Source organism: Hemiscyllium ocellatum, chromosome 20, assembly GCF_020745735.1.
Source record: "Hemiscyllium ocellatum isolate sHemOce1 chromosome 20, sHemOce1.pat.X.cur, whole genome shotgun sequence".
Lineage (NCBI taxonomy): Eukaryota > Metazoa > Chordata > Chondrichthyes > Orectolobiformes > Hemiscylliidae > Hemiscyllium > Hemiscyllium ocellatum.
In genome coordinates, this window is record NC_083420.1 from 4,404,081 (window position 1) to 4,420,164 (window position 16,084).

A 16,084-nucleotide genomic window follows, 5' to 3' on the forward strand; every position below is an offset into this window, starting at 1 on the left:
GTTTTGATCCACTATACTGAAAGAACAGCAACTTATTTCCAAGTTGTTCAGGAGTGGTTTGGAGGGGAACTTGCAGGGGGTGGTGTTCCCCATGTGTCTGCTACCCTTGTCCTTCAAGATGGAAGTGGTCATGGGTTTAAAAGGTGTTGCTTTCAGAGCCTTTGTGAACTTAGACTAAGGATATGAAACTCATTTGTACCTCCCCCAGCATAGAACCAACTCGTCAAATATTAGAGTCTGGTTGAGACCAGAAATTGAATCTGAAACCTAATCTTTTAGGTTTAGTGTTCTTCATATACAAGATCAAGAGAGTTGAAATGTCCAAGTGATGTTGAGATATGAACATTAGATCACAGCTGTAAATTATTGAAGAAACCCAAATAACATATTGTATCAGAACTGGAATGATGCAAAACGTCAAATAAACAGGGAATGATCATTTTATTTCAGTTCAGAGAAACACACACAGGATACAGAGATTATATTCCTGGATATGGCAACATTTTGTAGAAGCAGAGACCCAAATCTGGAATAGCATACACAGTAAGTTAATGCCTACCTGCAATTTCACAATGTATGAAATGTGATATCCAGGCAGGGTTATGATGGGTAAATCACAGGCTGTCATTAAAAGGCATGAAAACATTTGTACTTCCCCTTCTTTATCTCCCAGCAACCATATTCACTTCTGCTTCCTGTTGCCAAGTCAAATCATATGTATATTTGAAGCATGTCTACACCTTTGTTTATTGCAAAAAAAAACTCCTTTGCCACCAAACAACCCTTATTACCCTGCAGCATGTCACCTTGTGATGCTTTAGTATGTGTCAAATAAGGAGCATCAATCACAAGATCTGGCCTGGAAAATGGAAACATCCTAGCAGCGATGGATGCTGGGATTAAGGCACCATGCAGCAGTGCGGAGTCGTCAAAACACAGACACTAGGCACAAAACAAGAACTGGAAATGCTCCATTCTCCAACATGGAGATTTATCAATAAAAAGTGTAAATAAACAACAGAATCCATAACTGAGACAAAATATTAGTACATTCTGCATGGAGTCAAAATAAAATTAACAGAGGTACCATCAATCTCGTCACTTGTTCAAAGGAAGCACAGCCCAATCTCCAAGTCCCTACAAGAGACAGTGTCTGGCCCTTTCAGAATGGGTGATCCTATGTAAACCAGCTTGCAGTGGGCAAATATACAAATAGCACTATTTGGGGAAGAGAACTGCCTGGCGGATTTCCTCCAATTTTTATGCAATTCCAGATTACAACATGGTGATCCTAAATGCACCCTTGTTATTTGGTTACTCAACTTATCTGACCAGAAAAAAAAACAGCCTCTTTCTATCAGGCAGTGTCTTTATCCCAGTAACGGATGCAAACAGACCTTCCCAGGGTCACACCCTCAATTGTGCTGTGAGATAATGTGCACCAGCTATTTACTTGTTCACCGGTGCTAAGATTACAGTGAATGGCTCTTTCATTACCCAGAGAATAAACCAGACAAATTAATGTCCATCAGCAGATAGTTTGATTATTCTTCTTGAGGATTAAGTTCTTAAATTAACCAGTTTCTCAGTGATCACACCTAGTTCCACCACAGAATCCAAACAGGCTCTGCCATAATCAAAAGGCACTAATGATCTTTAAGGCACTATTCAGTCAGTCATTCTTTTCTTCATCTACTTAACACTTCTACAAAATCATTCTCAGCTCAAATATATCAAAGAACTTCATAACCATCCCATGTGACAAATTAAACTGGTGCTCAAAGTGCTTTTACCAGTTCTAAACCTTACCTACTCCAACTGAAGTCAACTGATCTGCTGCACTTTCTTATGCATTTTTTTTTAGAAAACATAAAACAAGATGAGTTTCTCTTGGCATCCACATGAAAATTCTTCAGTGAATTCTACTTTCAATTTTTGAACCAATGTCTCCAGTTATAAGCAGTAACAGATGTACCAGAGCAGGACAATGCACTGATAAGTATCAGTGCAGAGTTGCATTATACTTCACTTATGAAAGTGTTCGCGCAATGTTCATCGATCATGGCATCTCAGCTGCAAGCTGGACCTAGTAATGTAGCAATCACTTCATTATCCTTCTATTCCAAGGGATTTTTTTTTTGGTTCACAAAGTCCTTTTGCGAAACAAAAAAGTACTCTTGTTCAGCTTATATAGTAAAAGGATTGCATTTAAATGTTGTAACAGTTAAGAGTACATCTAAGAGCGGTTTTTACATAAAGCAGCATTAAGCATAGGAATAATTTTGGAAACAATTAGGCATTTAAAGCAATGGAACAAACTTGGACTTTAAGATGTGACAAAATGGATGAACATATAACAGAGTAAATATTTACAAAGGTAAAAACGGAAGTATTGACTACTCTGCTTCCAAAAGCATGCAGAAAATAATTCAAATTGTTATAGAAAGGCATGTGGACTATACTACATATACAGAAGTAAAAAAAGTAGCATATGTGAAACATGCAACTTCTCAAATTATAAACATAATTTGAACCCTCAGCCAAAAAGGGCCCAAAACAAGACAGAACAGGTACATTATTGTATCCAAAGGTTCTTGATACACAATTCTAGTCATATGGAGCTTGGGAAAAATAAACTGGCTAAGTGTTACACACTATCAAGGTCACCAATTCAAGGCTGACTGATTAAATAATAAAACGCAACAGAATTTTCAGTAGCTACAAATTGATGTGGAGCTACCGAAACTTTACACCACCATTTTACAATGTCCCAGTAGGGGCTACAATGGTGGATCAAACATGAATTAATGAACTCAATAATTTCAATAGGAAACAAAACATCAAGAGGCCAAATCTCGTGACCAATTAATAAAAAGCCAAATAAGTGAGCTCTAATTGGACAAAGTTCAATTTTCAAGAAAATCATTTTCTTAAAATGGTTATTCTTCCCAATTAGCGAGTTTCCCTGTGACTCTGCTAAAATTATAATTATGAAACATAGCTCAAAATCTAAATGTGCAAAATGGAGGCCAAAAGCTCCATTGTTAATTACCAATTTCCAATGATCTGATTACAAGTCCCCCTCTTAACGAGCTCTCCATCCCACTTCTCTAGCAGAATGGTGCTTCTAAATATAGTTTACAATGTGGGCCAAGTACCTTCAATATGAAAGAAAAATCTACTTTTAGCTTTCATTAGAAAAACTAATTTTCAACTTGCACTAGCAAAAAAAATACAGAAAAAAATTCAAACTTTTCACTAACATGACCGCTGAATGTTAAAGAGCTTGGTTTAAAAAAATATCCATTTAAAAACATTTCTTTTAAAAATTACCATGGCTCAAAGCAAGATTTTGACCACACCCCGTGGGGATGCGCTTGCTTGTGAACAGACCTTTGAGGCAAGTGTCCCAAACTCCAGCCTTTTGGCTAACTTGGAAATACAACAAAAATCAAAAAAAAATTTGGGAAAGAGAGAGTGTCATTTGAGACAGGGCATATACCGCTTACACGTATTTTATGCTTGAGGTGAACAGACGACCTTGGACCTACAGTTCCCAAAACTGTCTGCCAGAGAAGATTTCCTCGCCTTATGTTGGGATCTGTTGATTGAGAAATTAATCAGTATAATTAGTCAACAACTCCATTCTTGTCGCACCTTGGTAAAACTGGACAGTTCTTGATCATTTTCAGCCTAATAATTCCTATGCTGCATTTGTGTTGTGAACACTTTAAAACACATCCAGAATTTAACATCACGGTTGAACGGTGTTATTGGGGTATTTCACACTGAGTGGATCTTCATTTTTTAAAACAAATTCATCTTTATTTCTCCACACACTTTCATTGCTAATTCCTCTTGTGCTATTCAGCTTTGATGACTCAATCCAGAGCACATACCACATAGTAAAAGGCACCAAGGACCCAATCTCTGAATTTATATCAGAACTGAAACTTAGACCCAAACAACCTTTCGCACACTCCTTATTTGATAACCATCTTTTCTTGGTACTCTGAAGACACTGTAATTAATTCAAATTGTTAGTGAGTTTTAAGAAGATTTGTAGCTCAGGTTGAGGTCCTGGATGTGGGTTTGCTCGCTGAGCCGGAAGGTTCATGTTCAGACGTTTTGTCACCATACTAGATAACATCTTCAGACGAAGCACTGCTGATATTTCCTGCTTTCTATTTATGTCTGGGTTTCTTTGGGTTGGTGGTGTCATTTCCTGTAGTGATGTCATTTTCTATGGCGATGTCATTTCCTGTTCTTTTTCTCAGAGGGTGGTAAATGGGGTCCAAGTTAATGTGCTTGTTGAAAGAGTTCCGGTTGGAATGTCATGCTTCTAGGAATTCTCGTGCGTGTCTTTGTTTGGCTTGTCCTAGGATGGATGTGTTGTCCCAGTCGAGGTGGTGTCCTTCCTCATCTGTACCCACAAACGACATGACCCTCTCTCACTAATAATTTTACATACATTTGAGGAAGGACACCACTTTGACTAGGACAACACACCCATCCTAGGACAAGCCAAACAAAGACACGCACGAGAATTCCAAGAAGCATGGCATTCCAACTGGAACTCTATCAACATATGGACTTGGACCCAATTTACCACCCCCTGAGAAAAAGAACAGGAAATGATATCACCACAGGAAATGACATTACCAACTCAAAGAAACCCAAACATATAATTAGAAAGCAGGAATCATCAGCAATGCTTCGTCCGAAGACTCACTGAAGATGTGACCTAGTGCAATGATGAAACGTATGAACATGAACCCTCCAGCTCAACAAGCAAGCCTACATCCAGAATTCAAATTGTTTCTGTTTTTTTTGATAGATTGGACATCTTACAAATACCTTTTAAACATGGGAAGGAACACTAATTCGTTCAAGCTACAAATCAATATACTCAACTTTAACAGGATACAAACTCAGTTCAGTTATGGTAATTGCATTTCAAAATATTTCAAGTCTGTTTAATCATCATGTTACTAACCCTTTGTCATATTGGGGTAAATTGGCATTGGACACCCTGTTATCATTGCTGTCTTTTATTGCACAGTTTCCATTCGGAGTGGATGGCAAAGTTGCACGATTTGGAGATTGATCCCAAACAAAATTCCTACAAGATGCAAGCTTGGACTCCAGAGCCTGTAAAGATACAAAGTGCAAAATGTATTAACGTTTACCCCATAAACAGTTCAGCACTCCAAATACGATACAAGCAATATCTAGCTAAGCACTCTACTCATGCCATTGCTGTTCCACATATACATCCTACAAATCAAGCATTGGCTTTGTTTATGATTGTAACTAGGAGCAGCTCATTCTGCCTTTACCGTCTGCTCTAGCACTTGACAAATTCATGGCTGATCTGATACCCCTCCTGCCTACCACTACAAACTCTCTCTCTTGTCAATCAAGAATCTAACTCCCACTTCAAAATATTTACTGACCCCCTCTCCTCCATACGAGGACAATGTCTCACAGACCAAAAAAATCCGAAGGAAAAAATTCTCAACTTTATCTCAAGTGGGAAACATCAGATTTTTAAACAGTTCCAGTCTCTCCCTCAAAGGGAAACATCCCTCAGCATCCACACTGTCAACTTCCTTTAGGGATTTTAAAAAGAATACCTTGCATTTCTCGAAACTCCAATGGACACAGGTCCAGACTTCTTGCACAACAAATCGAGGTGGTGTCCTTCCTCATCTGTACCCACAAACGACATGACCCTCTCTCACTAATACCTTTACATACATTTGAGGAAGGACACCACTTTGACTAGGACAACACACCCATCTTAGGACAAGCCAAACAAAGACACGCACGAGAATTCCAAGAAGCATGGCATTCCACTCAATAATAGTCAAGTGAACCTTCTGAACTTGTTATATCCTTTCAACTGTACAAGTGTAGCAAAGCATTTTGACTTTCATATTCTAAGCCCCTTGTAATAAATGATAACATTCCACTTGCCTTCCTAAGCACTTGCTACATCGACATACTAACTTAATTCCTTAATTAATTTTTGGAATGTGTGTGTCTATGACTAGGCCAGAGGGCGGTTAAGAGTCAACCCCATTGCTGTGGGTCTGGAGTCACATGTAGGCCAGACCAGGCCGGGATGGCAGTTTCCTTTCCTGAAGGACAGCAGTGAACCAGATGGGTTATTTTATTAAAATCTGTAGCTTTTTCTTCTTCCAGATTTGATTGAATTCAAAATTTCACCATCTGCCATTGGTAGGATTTGAACCCAGGCCCCAGAACAACAGCCTCAGGCTCTAGTTTACTAACCCAACAACACTAACAGTATGCCTCAGTTTTGCAATCTCTCCATATCTGAATAACATATAGCTTCCCTATTCTTTCTGCCATGTTTACATTTTTCTCAGTTGTACTCCAGCTGCCAATTTTTGGCCCACTCACTTCATCTATATCCTTCGTAGCCTCTATATCCTCTTCATTTTTCTATTTTGCTGTGCCAAATTTAGCAATCAGAAAATTCGGTTCCTTCATTCAAGGCATTTATATAGATGATGACTAGTTGAGACCCTAGCATGAATAGAGACATCTCATTGGTTAAAGGTTACCACTCTGAAAATCATCCATTTCTCCTTGTGTTCTATCCATGACAACACCCTTTCCCTACTCCACTTCATGAGTTAATTCATGTTATAATCCTTGATAAGGCACCTTGCCAAATGCCTTCTCGAAATCTAAGTACATTATGTTTACAGGATGCCTTTTATCCATGAACTCTAGTCAAACACAATTTCCCTTTCACACATTTTCTAACTGCATCAAGACTTTCTAAGATGCTCTGCTACAACCTACTGAATAGGACATCCAAGCATGCTTCAGACTCAACATTGGAATTCCTACTACAGCATGGAGCTCTGTACTCACCCACTGAACAGCAGAGAAAAAAAATCACTGCATTGAAGAGGGAGTGATTTTTTTAAAAATAGTACCAGTCATTATTCCTACCAAACAAGCTCAGAGAGAACAAGGCTGAAGGTGCAATCTTGTTTCTTAAGAAATCAGTGTGGATGTGTATTATTAAAAAACGATGAGTCTCTATCACATCTTTCTTTTCCCCTCTAATTTACTTTTTGCACATGATTTAAATCTAAATGTATACTCTTGGTAACAGATTCTCGGATCTGATTGGTTGAACAGCCATGCTATTGCGTGTGTGCTGCAGTTTCACTGCAGAGGGAGCAGTGCTGGATCTGACATCAACTGCAACAAGTACCTGCTGAATAAACAGACTGCGCTGTCTCTGGCCAGCTGTAAGCATCACGATGAGACAGCACTGCTCCTTCGTCACTCATCACAATCTGAGCCACAGAGTCAGACGTAATAATGACTCGTGACACGTCATCTTCTCAAATAATACCACAGGCTGTCCAATACTGGGAAAAGAGAGAGATTTTCCAAGGTTCACATCATCAAATTTAAAAAAAAGACTCAGTTCCTGAGTCGTATCACTGCAAACGTGTCTGAATTTAAACTGTGGCTTTCTGTCATTTTGTTGTTTTTTTTTCTGCAGAGGTTACAGCCTAACGTGGGTTGGTAAAAGCTTAATTGGTCACGATAGCCTCTGTACATTAGCAGAGTCCTACAGCACAGAAACAGACCCTTCAGTCCAACTTATTGAGGCTGACCAGATATCCTAAATTAATCTAGCCCCATTTGTTGGCATTAGGCCCATATCCCTCTAAACGCTTCCTATTCATATACCCATCCAAATGCCTTTTAAACGTTATTATTGTACCAGTCTCCACCACTTCCCCTGGCAGCTCATACCAAACACGCACCACCCTCTGCATGAAAATGTTGTCACTCAGATCATTTTTGAATCTTTGCCCTCTCATCTTAAACCTATGCCCTCTACTTTTAGACTCCCCCACCCAGAGGAAATGACCTTGTCTATTTATCCTATCCATGCCCTTCATGATTTCATAAACCTCTGTAAGGTCACCCCATAGCCTCCAACGCTCCAAGGAAAACAACCCCAGCCTCTTTGGTCTCTCCCCATAGTTCAAGCCCTCCAACCCCGACAACATCCTTGTAATCCTTTCTGAACCTCTCAAGTTTAATCATTTTTTTCCTATGGGACGGAGACCAGAATTGAATGCAGTATTCCAAAAGTGGTCTAACCAATACCCTCTGCAGCCTCAACATGATGTCACAACTCCTGTACTCAATGCACTGACCAATAAAGGAAAGCATACTAAACACCTTCTTCACTATCCTATCTACTTGCGACTCCACTTTCAGGGAGCTATGAACCTGAACTCCAAGGTCTCTGTTCAGCAACACTCCCTAGGGCTTTACCATTAAGTGTGTAGGTGCTGCTCTGATTTGCCTTTCCAAAATGCAGCACCTCACATTTATTTAAATCAAACTCCATCTGCCACTCTTCGGCCTATTGGCCCATCTGATCAGCGTACCCTTGCATGCGGAGATAACCACCTTCGCTATCCACTTCATCTCCAATTTTGGAATCATCTGCTAACTCGCCACCCATACCTCCTACCAAAACAACAGCACTTTAAAACAAGAGGGAAAGCAGGTACCACAAGGGAGGGAAACAAAAAAAAAGAGCAGCAGCTGATTGCCTGCTCTGTTTCGTTACAAGTACCTAAGGACATCGAAGCTCAATCTAATAAGCACATCTGAAAATGAGTGAGAACAGCCAAGTACATCACTACCCATCCATAAATAAAAATTAAACAAGTAACATCCGACATCAAAAGTGTTACATGGAGAACAAAATGAAATGTATTTTATCTCAAATTGAAGTGATTGCAATACTGAGGATTAAAATAATTTCAACCAAAATGATATGGCCCATCAGCACTTTCAAAGCAACAAGAGATGTGTAATGAATACATTCAGATAGGTCAGTTAAACAATGTGCCTAAAATAAGAAGAAATTCCATCCAAACTTCAACCACAACGACCACTAAAATATGGAGAAAATACACACGAGTATTTAGAGAAATTCTTCACTTCAGCTCAGGTTCAAATATAAACTAAAAAGGACTGAGGAGGTCCAGTTCTTGTAGAGAACTGAGTGAAATCCAGTCTCGTTTCATTCGGAGGATACACTAAAACAAGAGCAAATCGCTCAGAAACAGGAATGATCACTGTCCAAGTGGTGGGATCGCTACCCAGATATCTGGTGGCTGCCAGAAAGGTGACCACTTACTCCAGTCTCTGAAAATCTATCGCCAACAGATCCAGACCCAAGGAGACCCTGAGTGCAGAGCTCCAAGAACATCAGACAGTAATCACACTATCTGCTTAAACTGAACACAATTGTGATTGCCATTCTCCATTCATTTGCCAGGGCAATGCCTTGACCAGTCAGTCAACCTGCCTGGTTTCAAACATAAGACGTGGCAGTTACCAGCCAGTCATTGTTAACTGCTGCTTTCTCTGTAACAAAGCCTCCAGAGTGCACCTTGCCAACCAACCAGTGCTTGGTTCACATATGGTATTCTTCCCAAATCTTAAATTGTTCTATTGAGTGCAAGAACCAAAACTATTCTGTTTATGGCAAACCTACCTTCACTGATCAATATACACACAGGCATATCTACAATGTCACACTGTATCAGCAATTTCAATTACAGCCTGAGCCATTTGGGTGCTGGGCAGATTTAACACAAAAATCAGGTACATTAAAGTCATCCTGCAGGATAACATCAACCCCAATGACAGCATGTTTTGCTATATCACACAAACACATGAACATCTTTGGATTCCAATGACCATTCTACTTCAGACAGTTTTCCAAAGGTTTGAACAAAGTATGAAGTTACCATCTCTCACTGCGACTATGCAGGAGCAACACAAGTGGCAAACACCACAAACAGATTGCTGCAATCAAGCCAAAAAGGCATGTGCCCATTACAAAAGGTCTGAATTTCAGTGCTGGGGTAATGGCAGACATAGAGGTCACACATTGTTCTGCCAGTCTTTGCTTAGCATACAGCAGATCCTTTGGGGGTGTTGGTACATGCATGATATGACCACACCCAAGCTGCGTACACTCAAGGCTTATATCAGTGTGCAAAAGTTGTTGCGATTTCATAACTGGACAACAACTGCTGGACAATGCTGTGTGCGTGACAAGTTTTTCCAATAATCAATTTATCATGGTCAGCTGAGCTTGCGGTGCAGTCTACTTGCGAGCACTGGAAGCTTTATACTTTCATATACAGGTCCTAATTCTTTGCAGACAGAAAGAAAATGTACATGAACTGTATCTGTTTTAATTCCACAATCTGCTGGCTCATGCTTCAGAACAATGCCCTGAGCAGAACTGATCTCTTGGATTAAAAATTTCAACCCTGGCAATTAACTGTCAATCATCTTTTAACTATTGCATTATCCATGCCAATGCCTCTACCAACTTGCTAACTAATCAGCACCCTACTCCAAATAATGTTGTTTTTTCCCGTTTAAATTAGTACTTTTACAAATGATCCTGATGACTGCAAAATGAAAAGCTATGCTGAAATGCATTAGATAATTTGAGGGCTGGAAAAAGATGCAAGTTAAACGTACCTACATATTAACACTCTGCTGCATTCTGTCCATACCGGAAAGTCATGAAAGTGTTAACACTTGCAAACTGAGCATGTGTCTTTCGCTTGATACACATATTATGGCTTGATGTAGCTAATGTCTCTGGGACAGCCAAAAGGATTACCCTACAAATGCTTTGAAGCAGGAAAAGCATCAAGGGTCTGCAGTCAGAGTTTCAAGAACTTGATAAAGTTCGAGAGCTGGATCTTGAAGGTACTGAGAGGAATCCAGAGATCAGGCACTAGTGAGGAACCCGACTTATCGTTGCTGCTGTCATCATGTGGCTGTGGGAAACCTGAAGGAAGGATGATGAAGGATTCTAAATGTTGGAGGCAGGATGGACTGGGACAAGATGTACAGCTACACCTTAGCAGTTGGTATCAATGTCCTTAAGGGAAGGTTTTAAACTAATTTAGCAACTAGAGAAGCACCTGATAATTAGGAGGAACAGAGAAACAAACCACATTGAAATCCTAATTCACCCAGAAACGGCAAAAAATACAACACAAGTTGTGCATGTGCTCCAATATACAGAAAGCTCAGAGACACTGTCACAAGGGGTTATAATGGAATGGCAATAACTAAGTTGAGAATTTAACATCCCCCACTACACGTTGTCTTCAGGAAAGATGAGGGCAGGGCCGTACCGAACAGAAAGAGAGAGAAACGATTACTTCAGGGTTGAGGGCAGGAGCTGTGTGGTTGAAATTAGGAGATCATTACATCTCAGTGAATATCAAAGGCCAAATATTAGTAAGGCTAGAAGTAACCACGTCAAACAGGAGTGGGGTGGGGGCAATAGGGAGAGAGAACATTCTTAAAATCAGTATAATTTCAGCTTCTGGTTAGTGAAGTGAGAGTGTTCTACACTTTTTTCCAGCATGGAGTGCACGTGAGAAATAAAGGGATCACATAATCAGATCTGGAGTGAAATAAAATACAAGGAATAATAAAGTGCCAAACACTCTACTGGATGAGAGCTGATTGATTTCAGAATAGGAATTGTGTTCAGAAAACCAACAGGAAGAGAGGGAATAGTTCAGGAATAGACTTAACACATTCTCAAAACAAAACGTAAAGGCAAAACTTCAGTTCCTGATGACTAAAACGTATCAGATTATAATAATATTAAAAAGGCTGTTGATAATGTTGATTAATAACTCTGTACAGAAGAAAACTGAATACTAAAGCACAGAAGAAGAAAATAATACAAGGAAAAAGCAAGAATACATTGAACTGAGGTACCAAATGAGTAGTTAGCATTTGCTTTCACAATGTTAGAAGCTGTTGTTTTAGAGGGAGGAGGTAGTAAATAGAAAGATAGGGTAAAACAATAAAGGGTCTGCAGATTCAAAGTGGAAAAGCGATCATCCAGTCAGGTTGGGATGTATCCGAGTTGACCACCCTCACCCCCTCCCACACCATCGAGGGACTTGAGAATTGAAGAAAATGAGAGAGATAAATCTGTCAACTGCTCAGTGTTGGGAAAACTAGAAATTAATCTCAGACAAAAGTAATTAGCACCTGAAAATACCATTAGTAAATAAATGACAATACATTTATTACAAGGGAAATCTTGTTTGACCGAGTTCTTTACAATGGAATAATGGAGGGCATTTGATGCACATATGGACTTAAAAAGGTACTTAATAAAACATATCACATTAAACTAGTTAGTATAATTGAATCCTATTTGATTGGAAAGGGCAGTGATAATGAAATTCACAGAATCATTAAAAAGGTAAAGTTGCCACAGTCCCAGAGGGGGGAAAATCAGATTGGGACTGAAATTAAATCAGAACAGAACTGCTGGAATCATGTAAACTCCCATTATAAAAGCTGGTCTAAAACACAGGGCACACATTGTCTACTCAAAATGAAAACCAATCTTCAAATATGAATGTTTACTATCATCCAGGCACATTAGTGGAGGAGGAAACAATTAATTTGTGTACAAAGACCTTAATTTGAATCACACTAATGACAACACAAAGCAACAAGTCAAAGATTTAATTCTGCTCTGAGGAATGTCAGAACACTAAAAAACAGTTGAGGCGGTGGTGGCTCATGGTTTTTTTTGGGGGGGTGGGGAGGAGGAGATTATTCCTGTAGTTAGTTAACTAGCCAGAAACGAACAAGAAAGATAAAAACCTGCTCCAACTTTTCTTGGATACCTATTCAGGTAAATTGATCAGATCATGAGGAAAATTTAAACTCTGATACAGAAGTGGGTATTTCCTTGAAAATTTCCAGGCGTAGCATAATTATCAATGAGAAGTTTAAGCTTCCCAGGCAGTTGGTGTATAGGGCTGCGAAGTGAAGAGGTCCCACAGCACATCTTTCCACATACAAACTGGGCCAATGAGGAAGGATGCTCAGTCTTGCTCTCTGATCTCTTGCATTCTTGTGGTTTATTGACGCTAATTTTATGGGCCATTAGGGTACGGTTACTTAAGAAAGAAACAGCTAGTGACAAGACTCTTGTGGCACAGTGGTAGTGTGCCTACCTCTGGCACAGAAGACTTGGGTTCAAGCCTCACTTGCTCAGTGTATAATAACATTTCCAAACAGGTTGATTAGAAAATATCCAGCAACCAGTGATGACTGGAGCAGTGAAATAAACCAATTAATAGAAGCAAGATCAATAAGTCTTTGTCAAGTAGCAGAACATTCGCAGAAAAACAATATTAGCAAGTTGTCACAGAACATTGGCATACAAATTGTTACATGATAATAATTTATTAAATTTTAAAAATACTGTACACAAGTATTATAAGTTTACAACTTACCCAAAAAATACTTCCATAATTTACAAAACACCCACAAAAAGAAAACCACAATCAGAAAAGCAATGACTCAAAGCTGAATATAAACATTGTACTTGTGGCAAGATACAAGTCCAGCCTATCACAAAATGCAGAGTGAAGCCTTTGAGCTGTTGTGTGGTTACTACTTTGCTTCAAGATAAACATCAAATATCATTTGAATTTCAGGTAAGTGTTTATAGAAGGATAAAGCAAATCCTTTTCAGACAACATAAAATATCAAAACCTCAAGCAAGGATATTGCAATTGATCAAGATGTCATATTTGATTATCAAAACCAGAACTGTTTAATGGGATATTCTCATCTTAATATTATCAATCAGTACTTAGTATTTGGATCAGAAGGTGAAATAAATCTAGATTAGTATACACAGCAATTTTTCAAGAGTCTACACTCAGGTAAAGCGAGATCCTCCAGTCTGAACTAATCAGTTCCAGTGATTACCCACTTACTTTGAGTACACAATTGTCCCCTTTGAAATTGCAGTGCCAAGAAGAGGGATAAAAAAAACAAAATGAGTGCACGTTTTTTTCATGGGATAATACAAGGTGACGATGTGCTTTGCCGTGACAAAGTGTGTTTGGTCAAAAGAAAGGCCACACAACATGCATGGACATTATACTAGGGGGAAAACAGAAACTGCATTCTTCAGGGGAAAAAAAAGCATTGCAAATAATACCAACAGCCCAAATGGTATCTGCAGGAAACTATAGGGTAAGACCCATTGAGGCAGCTGTGCAACTTAGGTCACTCAGCCTTCATCCATTCACACAGTTGCCCCATAAGAGTGGCTGAAAAATCTTCACTTGAAACAAATTGCATGGAGTAGAATGACAAGGAAAAACAAAATAAGTGGAAGTACGTATACTTTTTTTTTCTCCAGTTTAAAAACAAGTGCCCCAAAGAACAACTCTAATAACAGTCCTGACCTCAATTGTTTACCAAACCCTGACACTAAATAACCCACAAACAATTTGACATTGACTTCAGTCAGTGCCTGGAAAATAAGAAATGCCTCCTGAATTTCACATTAAAAACAAAGGGGCATCAACCCCTTTGTAAGTACCAAGTTTACGGAATTGGGTCAGTCAATTCTCTCAAAGGTTCCTGGCTAATCCAGCTAGATTGAGGTAAGCTTTCCTTATCATTTGCCACATCATAAAAAGGGATAAATGAGTGATAAACAAGTAATGGACCTTACAGCAATAAAAGCACTGCAGGAAAATGCTGAATTTTGGTGATAAGATTGTGATGTGAAACTAGCAGGCACTTGATAATTTTTTTTAAAAGACCTGCTTTCCTCTGGTCAGTTCCCAAGTGAATATAAAACAACTTGGAAACATGCCTCAGTGCTTCAGATTTCAGGAATAATTCAAACAGTAGTGAGAGTCTGATTTTATTCAGTCTAGAATGGTTAGCTTCTCTGAAAGAGCTGATTTCTGTGCAATTCAACGATAAAACTTGTTGAGGCCAGGAATGAGCATGAGGGGGCTTAGAAACTCACAGAACACTGCACTCAAAAATGCTGCAATCCTTACCCCAACTTTCCTAAGCAAGTCTCCCACTATGTTAAGTGCAGATATCCTGGCTGATGGAGTCAGAGGGCTGCCAGTGTAACCATCTGGAAACAAAAACAAAATTCAAAAATAATTAATTCCACTCAAAACTAGCTAATATTTGCATCCAAGTAAAACAAAACATTGGAGTGAAAAAAATCAGTCACAGGGCAACGCAGTGTGCTTGGAAACAGGTCAATATGTTCACATTGATGATGTAGGCCATTTGACCAATAAAGCACATCCTTCCATCATACCCCACATTTCCCCATTAAAGCAGTGATCTCCAGCACTGAGAAATCACACCTCAGTCAGAATCAGGTCAGGTGACAGTGGGGAGAGGTGTTTGTATATCTTCTCCACGAGTAGTTCTTGTGGTGCAGGGGTAGTGCCCCTTCCTTTGTGCCAGGAGATCTGGGCTCAAGCCCCACCTGCTCAAAGGATGTGCAATAATATCTCTGAACAGCTTGATTTTTCTTGGTGCTGACAGACCCAACAACAATTGCAATCAGAAACTAGGCAATAAGTTAAAAAAAAGCATGGATTCTTATCTTACTTTTCGCAAATTATGTTCTTCCCTGAATTGCTTACTTTTTAAAAATAGGTCAGGACCATTTTTTTTAATCCTAACTTAATCATTTTAAAATCTGCCTTAAGTCGCTCTGCTGAGGAAAACAGAGCTGAAAGCTCACTTCATCCTGGTCATAACTGTTACTGATTGCCCTAAACATCCTTGGTCCCTAAAGATCCCAATACTGTATATTATGGGTTTTCAGCTTCCAACTGTGCAGCATGTTTAACAAAATCAAAAAGCAATTTTTCTCCCTGTGCACAATCGCGAATTCCATTGCCTCAATTCAAATTATTGCTCACTGTTGGGTTGATCAGGGTCACTCAGTGCTACAGTAATTGTATATACAAATTGGTCTTTCTCATGAGCAACTACCCTTCAAAAGGTTTGTCCTTCTGCTTGTTAATAAGGCCAGTTCTGTTGTGAATGTGAGGGATTTTCACACTGATAAATGAAACACTTCCCAGTGTAGGTACCTGGGTGCAGTATTAAGCGCAGACAGCTTTGGTTTAAGGATGATTCTGCT

At 39.3% G+C, this 16,084-nt stretch overlaps 1 protein-coding gene across 1 annotated transcript in view; it reads right to left on the reverse strand.

The window, feature by feature from the left end:
* Positions 1 to 424: 424 nt before the first annotated feature.
* The window catches only part of nde1 (nudE neurodevelopment protein 1), a 43,572-nt gene continuing 27,912 nt past the window's right edge, over positions 425 to 16,084 (reverse strand). The window contains exons 7-9 of the mRNA XM_060840429.1: positions 14,970 to 15,052; positions 4,997 to 5,151; positions 425 to 3,601 (exon numbers count right to left, since the gene is read on the reverse strand). Coding sequence (XP_060696412.1) covers positions 3,517 to 3,601; positions 4,997 to 5,151; positions 14,970 to 15,052 — 323 coding nt within the window. The 3' untranslated portion in view covers positions 425 to 3,516. The remainder of the gene's footprint in view (positions 3,602 to 4,996; positions 5,152 to 14,969; positions 15,053 to 16,084) is intronic.